At 45.1% G+C, this 14,862-nt stretch overlaps 1 protein-coding gene across 1 annotated transcript in view; it reads left to right on the plus strand.

Moving 5' to 3' along the window:
• LOC307247520 (glucosidase 2 subunit beta-like) overlaps positions 1–14,862 on the plus strand; it is a 226,374-nt gene that overhangs the window by 82,848 nt on the left and 128,664 nt on the right. The window contains exon 11 of the mRNA XM_080023681.1: positions 14,570–14,639. Within this exon, the coding sequence (XP_079879807.1) occupies positions 14,570–14,639 (70 nt within the window). The remainder of the gene's footprint in view (positions 1–14,569; positions 14,640–14,862) is intronic.

A 14,862-nucleotide genomic window follows, 5' to 3' on the forward strand; every position in this document is an offset into this window, starting at 1 on the left:
GAATGAGCTCACAAGGTCTGTACACGTGAGTTTGTCTTCTCTGCTCAAGGAAGAATGGTTGGAGTGGCACCCAGGCTTTGCCGCCCTTGCAGTTGGGAAAGTGGGAGCTCGGCCACTCCAGCCGCGACGATTGCATTTCAATCCCCTTCCATTACAAGGTAAGTGTGGCTCTCCGCTCTCCCGCATCCACTTCTCCAGGCTTTTGTTCAGGTCATCCCTTGGACGCCGGAGTGTCCCTGAGAGCCGGCACTAGAGCTATGCCGAGGGAAGGCCGTCCTTTCACCGACGCAGCCGGGGGCTTTGTGCAAAGACTGACGCCGCGGCTCGATGCTCAAGTGCCGCCTGGCGGCGGCCGATCGTCTCCTCATCAGTCCCTTAAATTACTTTCATTGTCGTTGGGAGCCGCGTCATCAAGAGCGGGAAAAGGAGACGGGGACACTTAATGTTTCTTGAAGGGCATCGTCCAGCGTTCCTCGTGCCAAATGCGGGCTTCATACGCGAACCACGAGGCGGGATGGATCCAGGTCCAACGGATAGCGGGCGAGAATTCTCATTCTTCAAACTCGATTAGACGCATCGCCGATGAGCCTGACGACGGGGTGGACTCTGGAGCTGCAGGGGAGGTACATTGAGTGAGTCACACACCGATTCTGGCTCCTCGTGGAGCTTAAAAGACGATATCGTCACTTGATGATACTTGAATTTCTTTAACTTCCCTTGCGGATCTAGTGATGGATCTCGTGTCTGTCGAGGGCGCTCTCCCCTCCACTTGTACCCTGTCGACACGAGGGCCGTTTAAAATGTCTCCTCGTGACCGTATCAATCGAATGAGCCGGAGGGATGTCTGACTTGATCTGCCAACACTTCGGCCGCGTCTATGAAACGAGCGGAAGTTATGAACGGCGGACGGGCTGCGCGAGCTGCTTTGCTGACGTTGGCCAGCAGGGGGCGAACAGCGACGTCATCCTTTTAGCACTATATTCAGCTTCCTCTTCTTCTATGAAAAATGTTTTAGGCTTGAAATTTGCTTTAAAGCAGGAATTTTCTTAATGTTTAGAAAATTGACCGTTTCCTGGACGGCCGAAGACCTTTTTTTTTTTCCTGGTTTTCTCTTAAGGTTTAATCAAGATACTTATTGGTTATTGGTAAAGCTGCTTATTTAAAAGATAATACATTGGGCAAAGTGTTGGATCAGCTAAATAACATGACATGTTCATGATGCATATTAAACAAATGTGGAATACTTAAAGAATACAGTACAGAAATATTTGTCATGTCAATTTCCGTCAATATTTGTCTCTCAACTACGCCCCTCAAGAGTTCAGGTCCATGGGAAGGAAGAGACCTGCTGATACATACCATATGGACCATGAATCATTCTTATTTTTCATCTTACATAACCTGTATTTACCCAGAGAGTCGCTTCCATGCCTCTTTGTGTGCGTGAGGATTATCATGGAGCACTCTAACACAGCACTCCAGATTCAATGACACCGGCAGCAGCGCGCGCAGCTGCTTCCTGCTTTTCCTCCGAACGGAACATTGTTTAGAGATAAACAGTTACGACCAGAAGTCAACTTCACCCGGGTCTGTTAAAGTCAAATCCAAATCCAATGCATTACCCCAAAAATAATACGGGCAAATTTACTAAAAGAAATTTGAAACATTTGTAAAATCAATAAAGCTATAAAATAACTGAAAAGAGGGTAAAATGGATGCAATTTAAAATAAACCAAATATTTCCCAAAATCTGTGCAAAAAATACCAACAATTCAACATAATGTATCAACAATTCACATTTATAATGGGTTGATAAAAAATAGGAAGTTTTGCATGTTTGCATACAGTACATATATATACTGTGTGTATGTATATATATATATATATATATATATATATCTCCATTTCCAATTAAAACCATACATGTATTGTGTGTACCATACGGTTATAACCACATAATAGGTAATTATGTATAATTATACATAACATCATAATATGTATATATATATGTGTGTGTATATATATATATATATATATATATATATATATATATATGCAGTATTGCAGCAGTCTGCGATATCCAACCAAAATATTTGGTTGAGGGAGGGGATCTCAATCACACCGGCAGCAATTTGGTATGATACAGCCGAGCCATAGAGTGTGTGTGTGTGTGTGCGTGTGAGTGTGTGTGTGTGTCTTTATCTCTTAACATAGGTAGACACACACACACACACACACACACACACACACACACAAATTGTTTTGGGCACCTGTCAGCCTCCATTATAATTAGCGAGTGGACGTCTAAATAATTGCTATCGGGCGGCGGCCGCGGTATCGGTCTCCGTCCCTTGCCGCTGGATGTTGGAATTATTTAAAGTACCAGGGCAGCCGTGTGTGTGTGTGTGTGTGTGTGTGTGTGTGTGTGTGTGTGTGTGTGTGTGTGTGTGTGTGTGTGTGTGTGTGTGTGTGTGTGTGTGTGTGTGTGTGTGTGTGTGTGTGTGTGTGTGTGCACAAGCTCGGCGACAGCCTCTGTAATGCTGAAAATAATTAACTGACGCAAGCCGCTTTGCTATAGTGTTGGCCTCAACATTTGCTTCTTACATGCACGCACGCACGCACGCACAGTGTTAGGTTGTATTCGTGATAGATAACACTCGGGTCCCGGTGGGGACAGAGGAGGCTGTAGATGTATTAGGGACAGATGGGACTGTCTTCCAAAAAGCTCGGTGACGAAAACACATTTTGACGTGTTTGAAAAAAAGGTCGTAAGAAATAGAGCAGCTCCATTATGTGAGTGTTTCCTTTCAAGTCCTTTCACGATTTCATGGACTAAGCAGGTAAAAGCTTGGTTTATCAGTAGAAACCATATGTAAACCATACATATTCTTTATATATAAATATTAATTTATTAATAAATTCTTAATAATTGTTAATTTTTTAATGATTTAATTATTAATTCTTCATTTATATGATATTGATATATTTTGTAAATAATAATAACATAAGGGCTGTCAAACAATTCAAATAATTAATCACGATTTATTGTAGATACAATTTCTAAACAAAGACCAAAACCTCACCCCGAAGGAAGACTTTTCAATTTAAAAAGCAAAATAATCTTCACATTCACCATCAACAAGCTATCGTTCTCCTTTTGCTGAGACAAACGAGTTTACATGAAATGCTGTATTCAAATATGGAAAACAATAAAACATAAAAGCATATTTTTTTACCGTGGACCCCTGCTTTACCTCGGGTGCCGTGGAACCACAATGTGGGAACCTGTGTAACATGAATCCTTTCATATTCAAACCTTTAGAATTCGATCGTTGGTTTAAAAGTATCTTCGTCAGAGTTGTTGCACTTTGCAAAGTGCGTTGCGTGACTTTGCACACGGCCCCTGACCGGCCGTTCAAACAGCGGCTCTCAGCGCTGTGTGGAAAACGGCAGTGCATTCTGGGTAAAAGCAGAGCAGCCGCTGTCGCTTGTGAGTTACGGACACAAGGGGAAATTGCGATGAATATCCGTAGATATCGGGAGTTTATTGGGACAAGCTCCCAGGATTTCGCGCCGTCCTTTTTGGAGCAGATCTGTTAGTTTCCAGTTGAGGATTTGACGTTCGACTGTGACATCATCGTGGATTCACTCGTCAAAACTTCTTTATATCAACATAAAAATAATATACTGGTCAACATGTTGTTTTTCTAAACCTCATGATTCTAGTCTAGTTTTAGTCTATATATATATATATATATATATATATATATATATATATATATACACACACACACACAGTATATAAGCCCCTTAGCTAGTGGAGGCACTCGGCCATGTGTAGACTTTTGTATTTTGACCAAGAGGCTGAAGAAGCAGGTGGACGGCCATGATGGTGTCGCCTGCTTGCGTGGGCCGGCCCTGTCTGCGTCCTGCGTGTGTCAGAACTGAACCGGGGGATGGGTGGGTGGAGGGGACGGATGGAGGGATGATGATGATGATGGAGGGAATGGAGCCTTCTATAAGAAGCCTCGCTCGGAGGCTCTGGTGGACGACGACGACTTCACTCGCACTTGTCACACATTTCTTCCTCCCCCCGGGCAGACGGATGCAGTGGAGGGAGGGATATAGAGCGATGTACATCGGGTGGAGGGGTGGGTGGAGGGGGGGTGAGTGGGTAGGTATTCAGGCTCTATTCTCCCCCCTTGTCCTCTGCTCTACACCCTTGGGGGCAAACAGGCTGGTGGAGGTCATGGACGCTGCTCAGTTTGCCGTGATGAGGATTGGAAAGGGACGGTTAGGGTTACAGTGTATGGAGGTGGGGTTACAGTGATGTGGAGGCGGGCGGTGGGTAGTGTTATATGGGGAGGGGGTTGTGGGGTGGGGGTTTGGGTTTTATGGAGGGGTTAATGGTATGGTTGTATGGGGGTGGGGTTTTAGTTATAGTGATGTGGGGGTTGGCTAAGGTTATATGGGGTAGATGGGGGTTAACATTAGGATTCTATAGGAGAGAAGTGCATTAGGGTTGTGGTTATGTGTGGGTGGGGTTGTGGTTGTATGGGGTTAGGGAGTTAAGCTTGGGGTTATGGTTGTATGGGGGTGGGGGAGTTAAGATTAGGGTTCTATGGCAGGGTTAGGGTTATAGTATATGGGGGTTAGGGAGTTAGGAGAGAAGGGGGTTATAGTTATATGGGGTTATGGTTAAATGGGGTTTATATGTATGGCTATGTGGGACTTAAGGTTAAGGTTAGGTTTCTATTGCGGAGTTAGGGTTCTGGGCGTTATGGTGATATAGGGATGGTGTTATGGTGATATAGGGATGGTGTTATGGTGATATAGGGGTGGTGTTATGGTTATTTGGGGGTTTAGAGGTATGGTTATCGACGGGGCTTCTATGGGGCGATGGGGGTTAGGTTTAGGGTTCTGTAGGGGGAAGGGGGTTTAGGATTGGGATTCTCCTGTGGGGATATAGGGTTATTGCTTATATGCGGGGTAGAGTTAGGGTTCTATGGATGGATCGGAAGACTTTCACATGATAACCTACTCGTTATTAACCAGTTTCTCAGAAAGTACCATGCGCTACACGGTCCACAACACGAAGGGTTTCCTCGTGGTCTGCCGCTGTCCTTGGTCCTGGACCTGCTGCATTCTGCTCAGTGTGGTCGTAAACAAACACGACGCTGTCCGTGGTGCTACCGCAGCTTCCGGTCCAAGAGTTTCGTTGTTTTTGGTCTTTTCGGTGAGTGATGCTCAACGTTTTCCCACATTCGGGACCCTTAAGCTGGGAAGGTCTTTGTTGTCGGATTTGATTTCGGTTTGATTGTGAAGAGGCTTTCTTGTAAGGACGGTGATAGTCCACTGTGTATCACAGCAGCTAGGCTGCCTCTTATAGGAAGAGGCTGCATTTGAGTTAGGTTTTAAATTTGTCTTATTTACATGAATTCTGAGTAAAGAGGGACATTCCATCCCTGAAGCAAGGACCAAAACAGTAATTTTTGTACATTCTCCGCTGTCTCGCAAATGACAAAAAAAAAACGGTGAAGTTAAACTACTACTCATTCGGCGTCTTGTTGGGGGACCCCTGAGTGGCCCGCGGACCTCACGTTGAGCACCGCTGGCTTTGCATCTCCCACGCTTCCCTCGCTCCTTCATCTTCTAATTCGCCGTCCGTAATCTGTGTTGTTCATTAATCACGTATCGGCCTTGTTTTTAGCTTCCATTATTCATCATCGTGGTTTAATCATGAGGTGGTCGTTTCTGCTCCACATGCTGATGTTTTCCTGGTAAACATCCCTTTGGCTGCGTCTGTGTTTGTGCTTATGTGTATGTTTGTGTTTGTGTTTGTTTTCAACTTAAAGCAAAGCTGCTTGGGTCCACTCCTATAATTAACAGCAGCAGGAAGTAGAGGAGTGTGTCCCATTCCCTCATTTCAGTCGCTGTGTTTTGCATTTCAAACAATGGGGAAAGAGCGGGGTGAGAGAGGGAGAGGGAGAGGGAGAGAGAGAGAGAGAGAGAGAGAGAGAGAGAGAGAGAGAGAGAGAGAGAGAGAGAGAGAGAGAGAGAGAGAGAGAGAGAGAGAGAGAGAGAGAGAGAGAGAGAGAGAGAGAGAGAGAGAGAGAGAGAGAGAGAGAGAGAGAGAGAGAGAGAGGCTCCTTCTCTCTCACCATCCCTCCTCTCACCCATACCTCCCTGCGTCCTCCCTCACCATCTCTCCTTTGCCCTCCTTCCTTCTCCCTCGCACAAGACGTTGAAAAGATCCTCCCTCACCCTCCTCCCTCCCTCCCTCCCTCACTCCACTCGCCCTCTCTCCCTTCCTCCCTCACCCCATTCGGGATGGGGGCGTTGGAGGGCATCTCTGAATTAGCCCCTTCTCACATCATCTCCAGCTTTGCCAAATTCTGTGTGAAATACTTTTTTTTTTTTTTTTTTTTTTTTTTTCTCCCCCCGAAGCTAATGGCGCCCGGCACCGAGCCAAGATCATCCCAGATAGAGATGTTTTTTTATGGGATGGCAGACGAGGGCTACAGCGAGATGCTCTGTTTTGTCTCTAAAATACCCTTTTTTTTTGGGGGGGGGGGGGGGTCTTTTGAAAGCGCGTAAAATGAAATGGCATTGTTGTCAATGTTGTGACGTCACTGCACAACGGCGCCTTTAATTGGCCGCAGGTAAAGGGGACTTCCACCAGTTTTTCATGATAAAAACGGTCAAAATAACATACGGATGGCGTTTGGTCATGGGGAAAAAGTGGCTTCGGCAGTAAATCTGTTGGTTTTTTGACACCGCGTGATTATATTTTAAATATTCTGCAATTTTCCTGGGAAATCTGAAACAATTATATTTCAATTCAATTTTTCATTTTTCATCTTCTAGTCGCGCTGGTTTCAAATGGATTCGCCCTTCATCTCAATGGGGCTCTCAGGGGGGCGTGGCCCGAAGGTCACACCCCTCTGAAAAGCACTGAACTTGCCCGCAACATGCTTCCAGAACGTACAAACTGACAATATCCAGATTAATTCCACATTTAAGGCAAATTCCACAAATTCCCAACGACTGTCCGAGCTCGATCTTCCAACTCCACCATGACCTGCTCATTGCTGTTCCTCCTTCACCGGACAAATACGTCTTTCCCGATATCTTGATGAATCTCTCACAAATGTGGTCTACTGGGGAAATGTAATCGGAAACCTATTAGTCATCAAACTAGCCTGCAACATGGCTTACACCAACCTACAATTTCAGATGAACGCAGAGCTCCCTTAAATTCCCAAACACCGTCTAATCTACCAGCTTCCAACTCCACCGCAAACCAAAAGGGACGGATTCGTCTGATGTCGGGCAAAATGTCCACCACAGCATTTCGACAAATACCTCTGACTCCATACTCCCTTTGCAAAGATCGCGTTAGGGAGATTTAATCCCAATGGGTGGAATGTGGTCTCGCCGTGGAATTTCCCTTCAGCCACCGAGGGGCTTTAATTAAAGTTTAACGACGCAATCAGCGCTGAAAGGGACGCCCTCCGCCCACAGCACCCCGATATCCTGTCCCACTGCCATCGGCAGAGGCAGGGCGGCCGCGGAAAATCTGAAGCGGTGACGTGATCCCAGTCGGCGGAACCCACGGTTCGCCGAGCGTCGCGTGATGTCAATTTAATTGTGGGCGGGTTTTGCTGAATGGACTGATTGTCATTCTCAGATTTCGACTCGTCCCACTCCTTAGCCGGGACGCGAGAGAGAGAGAGAGAGAGAGAGAGAGAGGGGGAGGGAGAGGGAGAGAGAGAGGGAGAAGAAGCACGATGGAAATAACAGCCTCCGATTGGCGAGGATGGTCCAAAAAAACACCGCGGCGGTGCTATTTTCCGCCCAGCCGCTGTTATTCACTCAACAGCCCTAATGCAACCAGACACTCCAACACAGCCGCAGTGTGTGTGTGTGTGTGCGTGCGTGTGTGTGGGGAGCGGGGGAGGCGGGCGCGGTTGACCTCCCCCTTAACTCCCGACAGCCTGCGCCGCCGCCGCCACGGCAGACTTTCTGAATCATATTTTGAGATGAGGACGGATGAACACAAAGAGAGAAACAGGGAAACTCATCAGTCATCGACAAGTTTCTCCCTGAAAGTCAGAGGCAGCGCTGGTGGTGAGAGGTTCGGCTCCGTTTCGGGGATTCGGTTCTTGACGGGTCGCTCGGTACAAAAGGAGTCGTTCTCTCTTCTTCTTCCGTGAACGAGAGGAGGCGGGGCCGCTTCGGCTCCGAGTCGTGAACGGAGTTCCCACAAGAATCATATTCAATATGTATTCTGCCAAATACCCTTTTTTTTTTTTTGTATTTCGTCTTAAGTAATTTCTTTCAGTTTGACTCTCAAACCCTTTTTCAGAGACTCATTTGCCGAAGTGACTCCCAACTCTCCGAGTCGTTTCAAAGATTTGTTCACTACGAACGAATCGTTCGCGAATCGTGCTCTGCACTACCACTACTCTACCTCTACTCTGCCTCTATTCAGCCTCTACTCTGCCTCTACTCAGCCTCTACTCTACCGCTACTCTACCGCTACTTAACCTCTACTCTACCTCTACTCTCTCAGTATTACGCACATACAATACATTGTTTTCTGTTTTTCCCTCACAGTGCCAGTGAAGGGGGTACCCAGCTTAAAAACGATCTTAGCGGGGGTAAACTACTAATAATAGTTTGACAACCACAGCTCTAGTGTACCTGTACTCTACCTACTCTACTACTACTACTACTGCTACTACTACTACTATGTACTGTACGTATAGGCCATTGTCTACATCCATATACTTAACTCTGAACTACCTTTACATTAAAATACCTCCCTCTACCCTACCTATACTGTAAACTGTCTCTGCTCTACCTCTACCTCACCTCTACTCTACCTCTACTTTACTTCTACTCTACCTCTACTTTACCTCTACCTCTACTCTACCTCTACTTTACCTCTACTCTACCTCTACCTCCATACCTCTACCTATACTGTAAACTGCCCCTACTCTACCTCTACCTCTACCTCCATCCATTCTACCCATACTGTGAAGCACCTCTGCTCTACCTCTACCTCTACTTTACCGCTACTCTACCTCTACTTTACCTTTGCCTCTACTCTACCTCTACTTTACCTCTACTCTACCTCTACTTTACCTTTACCTCTACTCTACCTCTACTTTACCTCTACTCTACCTCTACCTCCATCACCTCTACCTATACTGTAAACTGCCCCTACTCTACTTTTACTCTACCTCTACCTCCATCCATTCTACCCATACTGTGAAGCACCTCTGCTCTACCTCTACCTCCATCAACTCTACCTTTACTGTTAACTACCTCTACTCTACACCTACTCTTTCTCTACTCTACCTTTCGTCTGCCTCAATATTGAAGATTCTTTATTGTTCCATCCGTTATACAGGCATAAGGGAGTCAAATTATTTTGTCTGGGCTCCTCAACGTCGCAGGAACAGAAGCATTAACACACAAGCCCAATAGGAAGGCAGCGAGTAATAGCAATAACATGAGAGTACGACAACAATGCAACACAATGATGTCATAATGTAATAATAACAATGTGCAGTGTGTGTGTGTGGTGCTGTGTACATACCTGGACTCTAGCTCCCTCTACTCTACTTCTACTCTTTCTCCGCCCTTAGTCCCCCGCTCTGGCTCCGTCTGCACATCTCCGTCTTCTATATCCTTCACCCCTCCCTCCCTCCTGCCCTCCTCCACCCTTCCTCCACCTCCTCCACCTCCTCCACCTCCTTCTCCTCCTCTCCATATTACCGTCCATCCACCCATCCATCGCCGCCGCGCTCTCTCTCTCTCTCCATACATGCCCGGGCTGCTGATAGGGGTCAGGAGTCGCCCTTGCCGGTCTCCTCCTCCTCCTCCTCTTTTGTCATCTGTCATTCTGATAGTGTGTGTGTGTGTGTGTGTGTGTGTGTGTGTGTGTGTGTGTGTGTGTGTGTGTGATACAATGCGTGTGTGTGTGTTGGGGGGGTTACGGACAGTTGTACCCGCCTCGGTGTCATAAAAAAAGCTATTACAACAACGGGGAAATCACGGCTCGCCCCTCGGACTCGGACGCGCCGCATATGTGCTTAGGTCGGCAGGAAAACTAGTGGGTGGGGGTGTGAAGGGGGAGGCGGGGGTGGGGGTGGGGGCTATCTTTTACGGGCGGCCAGCTGAGACCACACGCGAGGAACATGCTAATTGGTATTCAGGCCGCCGCGCTGACAGCCTCCCACTCAGCGCTGCCATCCCTTCCCCCGTTGCCACGGCGCCCACAGACGGAGGTTTCCCCGACGACGAGGACGGAGCCGAGCCTGCCCTCCGCCGCCTCTTCCTCCTCTTCCTCCTCCTCCTCCTCCTCTGAATGGCCTGCACCGCGGACCGCCAGACAATTAAGCCGCAGTCTTTTCTCTTCCCCTCATCGCTCGCCCGTCGCGAGCGCTTTGGCCGCTCCCTACGTCTGCACTGTAGGAAGGGAAACAAGACATTACGAGGAGGCGACGTTCCCTCCACGCCACCAGTAAAACACATCAAGTGGATGTAACGGTGACAATATGGAGAAAATGTCAAACGCTCTTGACGGAGGAGAAGGAAAAAAAGAAAAAGAAAATGCAGGAGCTTCCTCCGTGTTTCGTCTCTGGGCTCGTCTTGATTGTTCGACACAACAATTTAAATTCTGTCCCACAAAATAATAATATTGAGTAATGTATAGTAATATACTGTGTAGTGTATATATAGTACTATACTGTATAGTATATAAATTATAGCAATATACTGTATAGTATATATAGTAATATACTGTATAGTGTATTTTTAGTAATATACTGTCTAGTGTGTCTATATTAATATCCTGTCTAGTGTGTATAAAGTAATATACTGTATCGTGTATGTACAGTAGTAATATACTGTATGGTGCATGTAGTAATATACTGTATAGTCTGTGTAGTAATGTACTGTATAGTTATATACTGTATGGTGTATGTAGTAATATACTGTGTAGAATATGTAGTAATATACTGTATAGCAGTGCCTGCCTCCGCCTCCTCAAACTCTGGCCCGTGGGCCGTATCCAGCCCGCAGGCTGTAGTTTGCCCACCCCGCCCCCCGGCGCTGTCTAATCTGGCCCGCGAGGCATTTTCATAGACAACAACCCAATATATAAAAATTTGTAGTATTCATTTCACTGTTATTTTCCTGTAATACTAATGGTGCCACCAGATGGCGCATTGCCGGGCCTTCTCTGACGTCAAGTGTCTCTTCTTCACTTTGCCAGATCGTCACGTGCGCGTCACCCATAACGAAAGGAGCAGACAAAATTGACAGCGAGCGTCGGGTTTTCAACAAAGACTGGGTCGCAAAATGTTCTTTTGGACTGAGTTCCGATCCGCCGACCAAGAAGCCCGGCGATTTTCTCGAGCCGCAAAACGCGCGCTGGCTGGGTGGTTCGGCGTCGGCCGTGGTCGTACCGGCGCACGCACGAGCCGACCGTGAAGCTGCGAGGGGAAGATCAGTTGGCATACGACGTGTGTCCAGACGTGGAGGCCTTCAAGCGCAAACTGACTTTGTTCTCTCAGCCAATGACAAACAAATCATTTGCGCATTTCCCGGCACGCCAGCAAATACAACCGCTGGACGGCCGGCCAGAGAATTCTGCCGTCGATTCTCTGCTTTTGAAACGATGGAGAAGTGACCTGAGCTGGCGTCACGTCCCCGGTCGCTGACGAATCACAGCTGGAGCTGGTTGATCCCCCGCTCTGACTCCGTCCTCAAGGAGACGTTTTCCGCTTCACCCGAACGAGACAAAGTCTTCAAACATCCCACAGTTACCGTAGAGTATGAACAGAGGATGTAATACCCTAATATACTGTATAGTGTATGTAGTTATATACTATAAAATGTATGTAGTTATATACTGTATAGTGTATGTAGTTATATACTGTATAGTGTATGTAGTTATATACTGTATAGTGTATATGTATAGTAATATACTGTATAGCGTATAAATAGTAATATACTGTATAGCGTATCTTGTAATGTACTGTATAGTGTATACAGTATATAGTGATATACTGTATAGTGTATATAGAGTAACATACTGCATAGTGTATAATATACTGTATAGTGTATGTCGTTATATACTGTATAGTGTATCTATAGTAATATACTGTATAGTGTATATATAGTAATATACTGTATAGTGTATCTTGTAATATACTGTAAAGTGTATACGGTAGGTAGTGATATACTGTATAGTGTATATAGAGTAACATACTGCATAGTGTATAATATACTGTATAGTGTTTACGTATATAGAAACATACTGTATATTCTATATATAGTAATATACTGTATAGTGTATATATAATGATATACTGTATAGTGTATAGTAATATACTGTATAGTGTATATATAGTAACATACGGTATCGTGTACATCTAGTAACATACTGTATCGTGTATTTAAAGTAATATACGGTATAGTGTATATTTAGTAACATACTGTATTGTGTATATATAGTAACATACTGTATAGTGTATTTATAGTAATATACTGTATAGTGTATATATAGTAATATGCTGTATAGTGTGTATATATAGTGATGCACTGTATAGTGTATATATAGTGATATACTGTATAGTGTATTTATAGTGATATACTGTATAGTGTATTTATAGTGATATACTGTATAGTGTATATATAGTGATATACTGTATAGTGTATTTATAGTGATATACTGTATAGTGTATATATAGTGATATACTGTATAGTGTATATATAGTGATATACTGTATAGCAGCGGTTCCCGACCCACTTGAAAATCTCAAAGTGTTGGCGGCCACATCCCACCAGAAGTAATGCAGGAGCCAAACAGTGTGTTCTCAGAGGACGCATATTTTAACAACCATATGTGTTCCCATACATGCAGTGCAGTAGTGGTGAAACAAAAAAAAACAGGTGGGTTGAAAATAACCTCATATCCATGGAACTTTGCCGTCACCTTCGTAAGGTAAAGCTGAGACTGACCGCAGCACAGTGGTACGAGGTCACCCCACGAGGAGCTGGTGCTGCGTGGCAGACGCCAAACCGCCTGACGCTCCCCTCGCCCCGACGCTCCCCTCGCCCCGACGCTCCCCCCGCCCCGACGCTCCCCCTGCCCCGATGCTCCTTGAGTTTATCATGAAAAGATCCAAGCGTCTCAGACGTCTCCTGGCTGGCGCTGTGTCTGGAGGCGACGGCGCCGTCCAGGCGGCTTCAGAGCTCCCGTTTGATCAAATCTGGGAACGCACCCCGCACGGCGGTAACGGCTTCGTCTTGCCTGTCCCAAAAGAATCCCGATGAAAAATGTTCAGTGCTTGTACTTTCTCCGAACCTTTCTTTTTTTTTGTTTGAGGGGCGGGGCTGTCCCGCCCGTCCCATCCGTTCTGATGGTCAGCGCAAGTTCAAAAATGCACAGGTGCGCGTCCATCGTAGTCCGGCTTGGACGTAGTACGCCCTGACGCAAGTTTCAATCTATCAGTGATGATGCGTTTTTGAAGGTTTTAAAGAAAAAATACCATGAAATTATTATCATTGTTTGACATTTAAAAATGTATTTGTAATTAATATATATATTTCTTTTTTTTTTCCAATAAAATCTATTTGTTTTGTCCATGATTTGGTGGCCCACTTGCAATACCGGCCCATATGCTGGGAATCGCTGCTGTATACTGTATATAATATATATATACAGTATAAAATAAAATGCTGTACTGTTAATATATTGTAATAAACTGTATAGTGTATATATAGTGATATATATATATATATATATATATATATATATATATATATATATATATATATATATATATATATATATATATATATAGCTATTATTTCAACTTTTTTGCAATTTACTGTGTTTTTACATTTTAAACAATTCTGCTGTTAAATTTTCTTTTAAGTATTATACAATAAACCCAAAATAATAATCATAATAATTATTGTGAGATGAAGCAAAACTGTTATTTCGCTGATGACTTCACACTCGATTTTTAAATGAATGTTTAAAGAAAAATGTGGAAAATTCGAATCCTTTTTTTTTTGGTTGTTATATCATAAACCTTTAAAAAAAAAAAAAAAAAAAAAAAAGTCTGAAAATTCAATCTTTTTCCTTTTCTATTCTCCCCACGCGGTGATTTCTCATCCCCCGCAAATGTGTTTTTTAATTTTTACTTTTTTTACAAATTGAATCTTGGTTCCGCTTGTTGTGAGCGAAACACCAAAACCTGCTGCCTTCTCCAGCTCTTCTTTCCTCTTCTCTACCTCCCTCTGCCTCTTTCTATCCATCCCCTCATCCCCCATCCATCCTCTCATCCCTCCCTCCCCTTATCCCGCCATACCCTCATCCCTCCATCCCTCCATCTCTCCGCGAGGAAGAGGTGGAGCTGGTGTTTACGTTGCTGCCCCCTGCAGGTCATTTACCTTCCCCTCCTCCTCCTCTTCCTCCTCTTCCTCCTCCTGTCTTCACTCCGTTAACCTCTGACCTTTGTGTTTTTATTTTTGTTCGTTCTAGCGGCGGAGAAGGAGGCGGCCGACCTGAAGAAGGTGGAGGAGGCTTTTGAGACGGCTAGCATGGAGATAAGGTGAGGAGCAAGAAGGAGAGGAGGAAGAAGAGGAGGAGGAGAATGAATAGGAGGAAGGAGAGGAGGAGGATGATAATAGGAGCAGGAGGAGGATAAATAGGAGGAAGTAGCGGGGAGGAAGAGGAAGGAGAGGAGGATGAATACGAGGCAGGAGAGGAGGAGGAGGAAGAAGGAGAGGAGGATGAGGATGAATAGGAGGAGGAGGAGGATGAATATGAGGAAG

The sequence above is a fragment of the Zeus faber genome (genome assembly GCF_960531495.2).
Source record: "Zeus faber genome assembly, chromosome: 22".
In the NCBI taxonomy this organism is placed as follows: domain Eukaryota; kingdom Metazoa; phylum Chordata; class Actinopteri; order Zeiformes; family Zeidae; genus Zeus; species Zeus faber.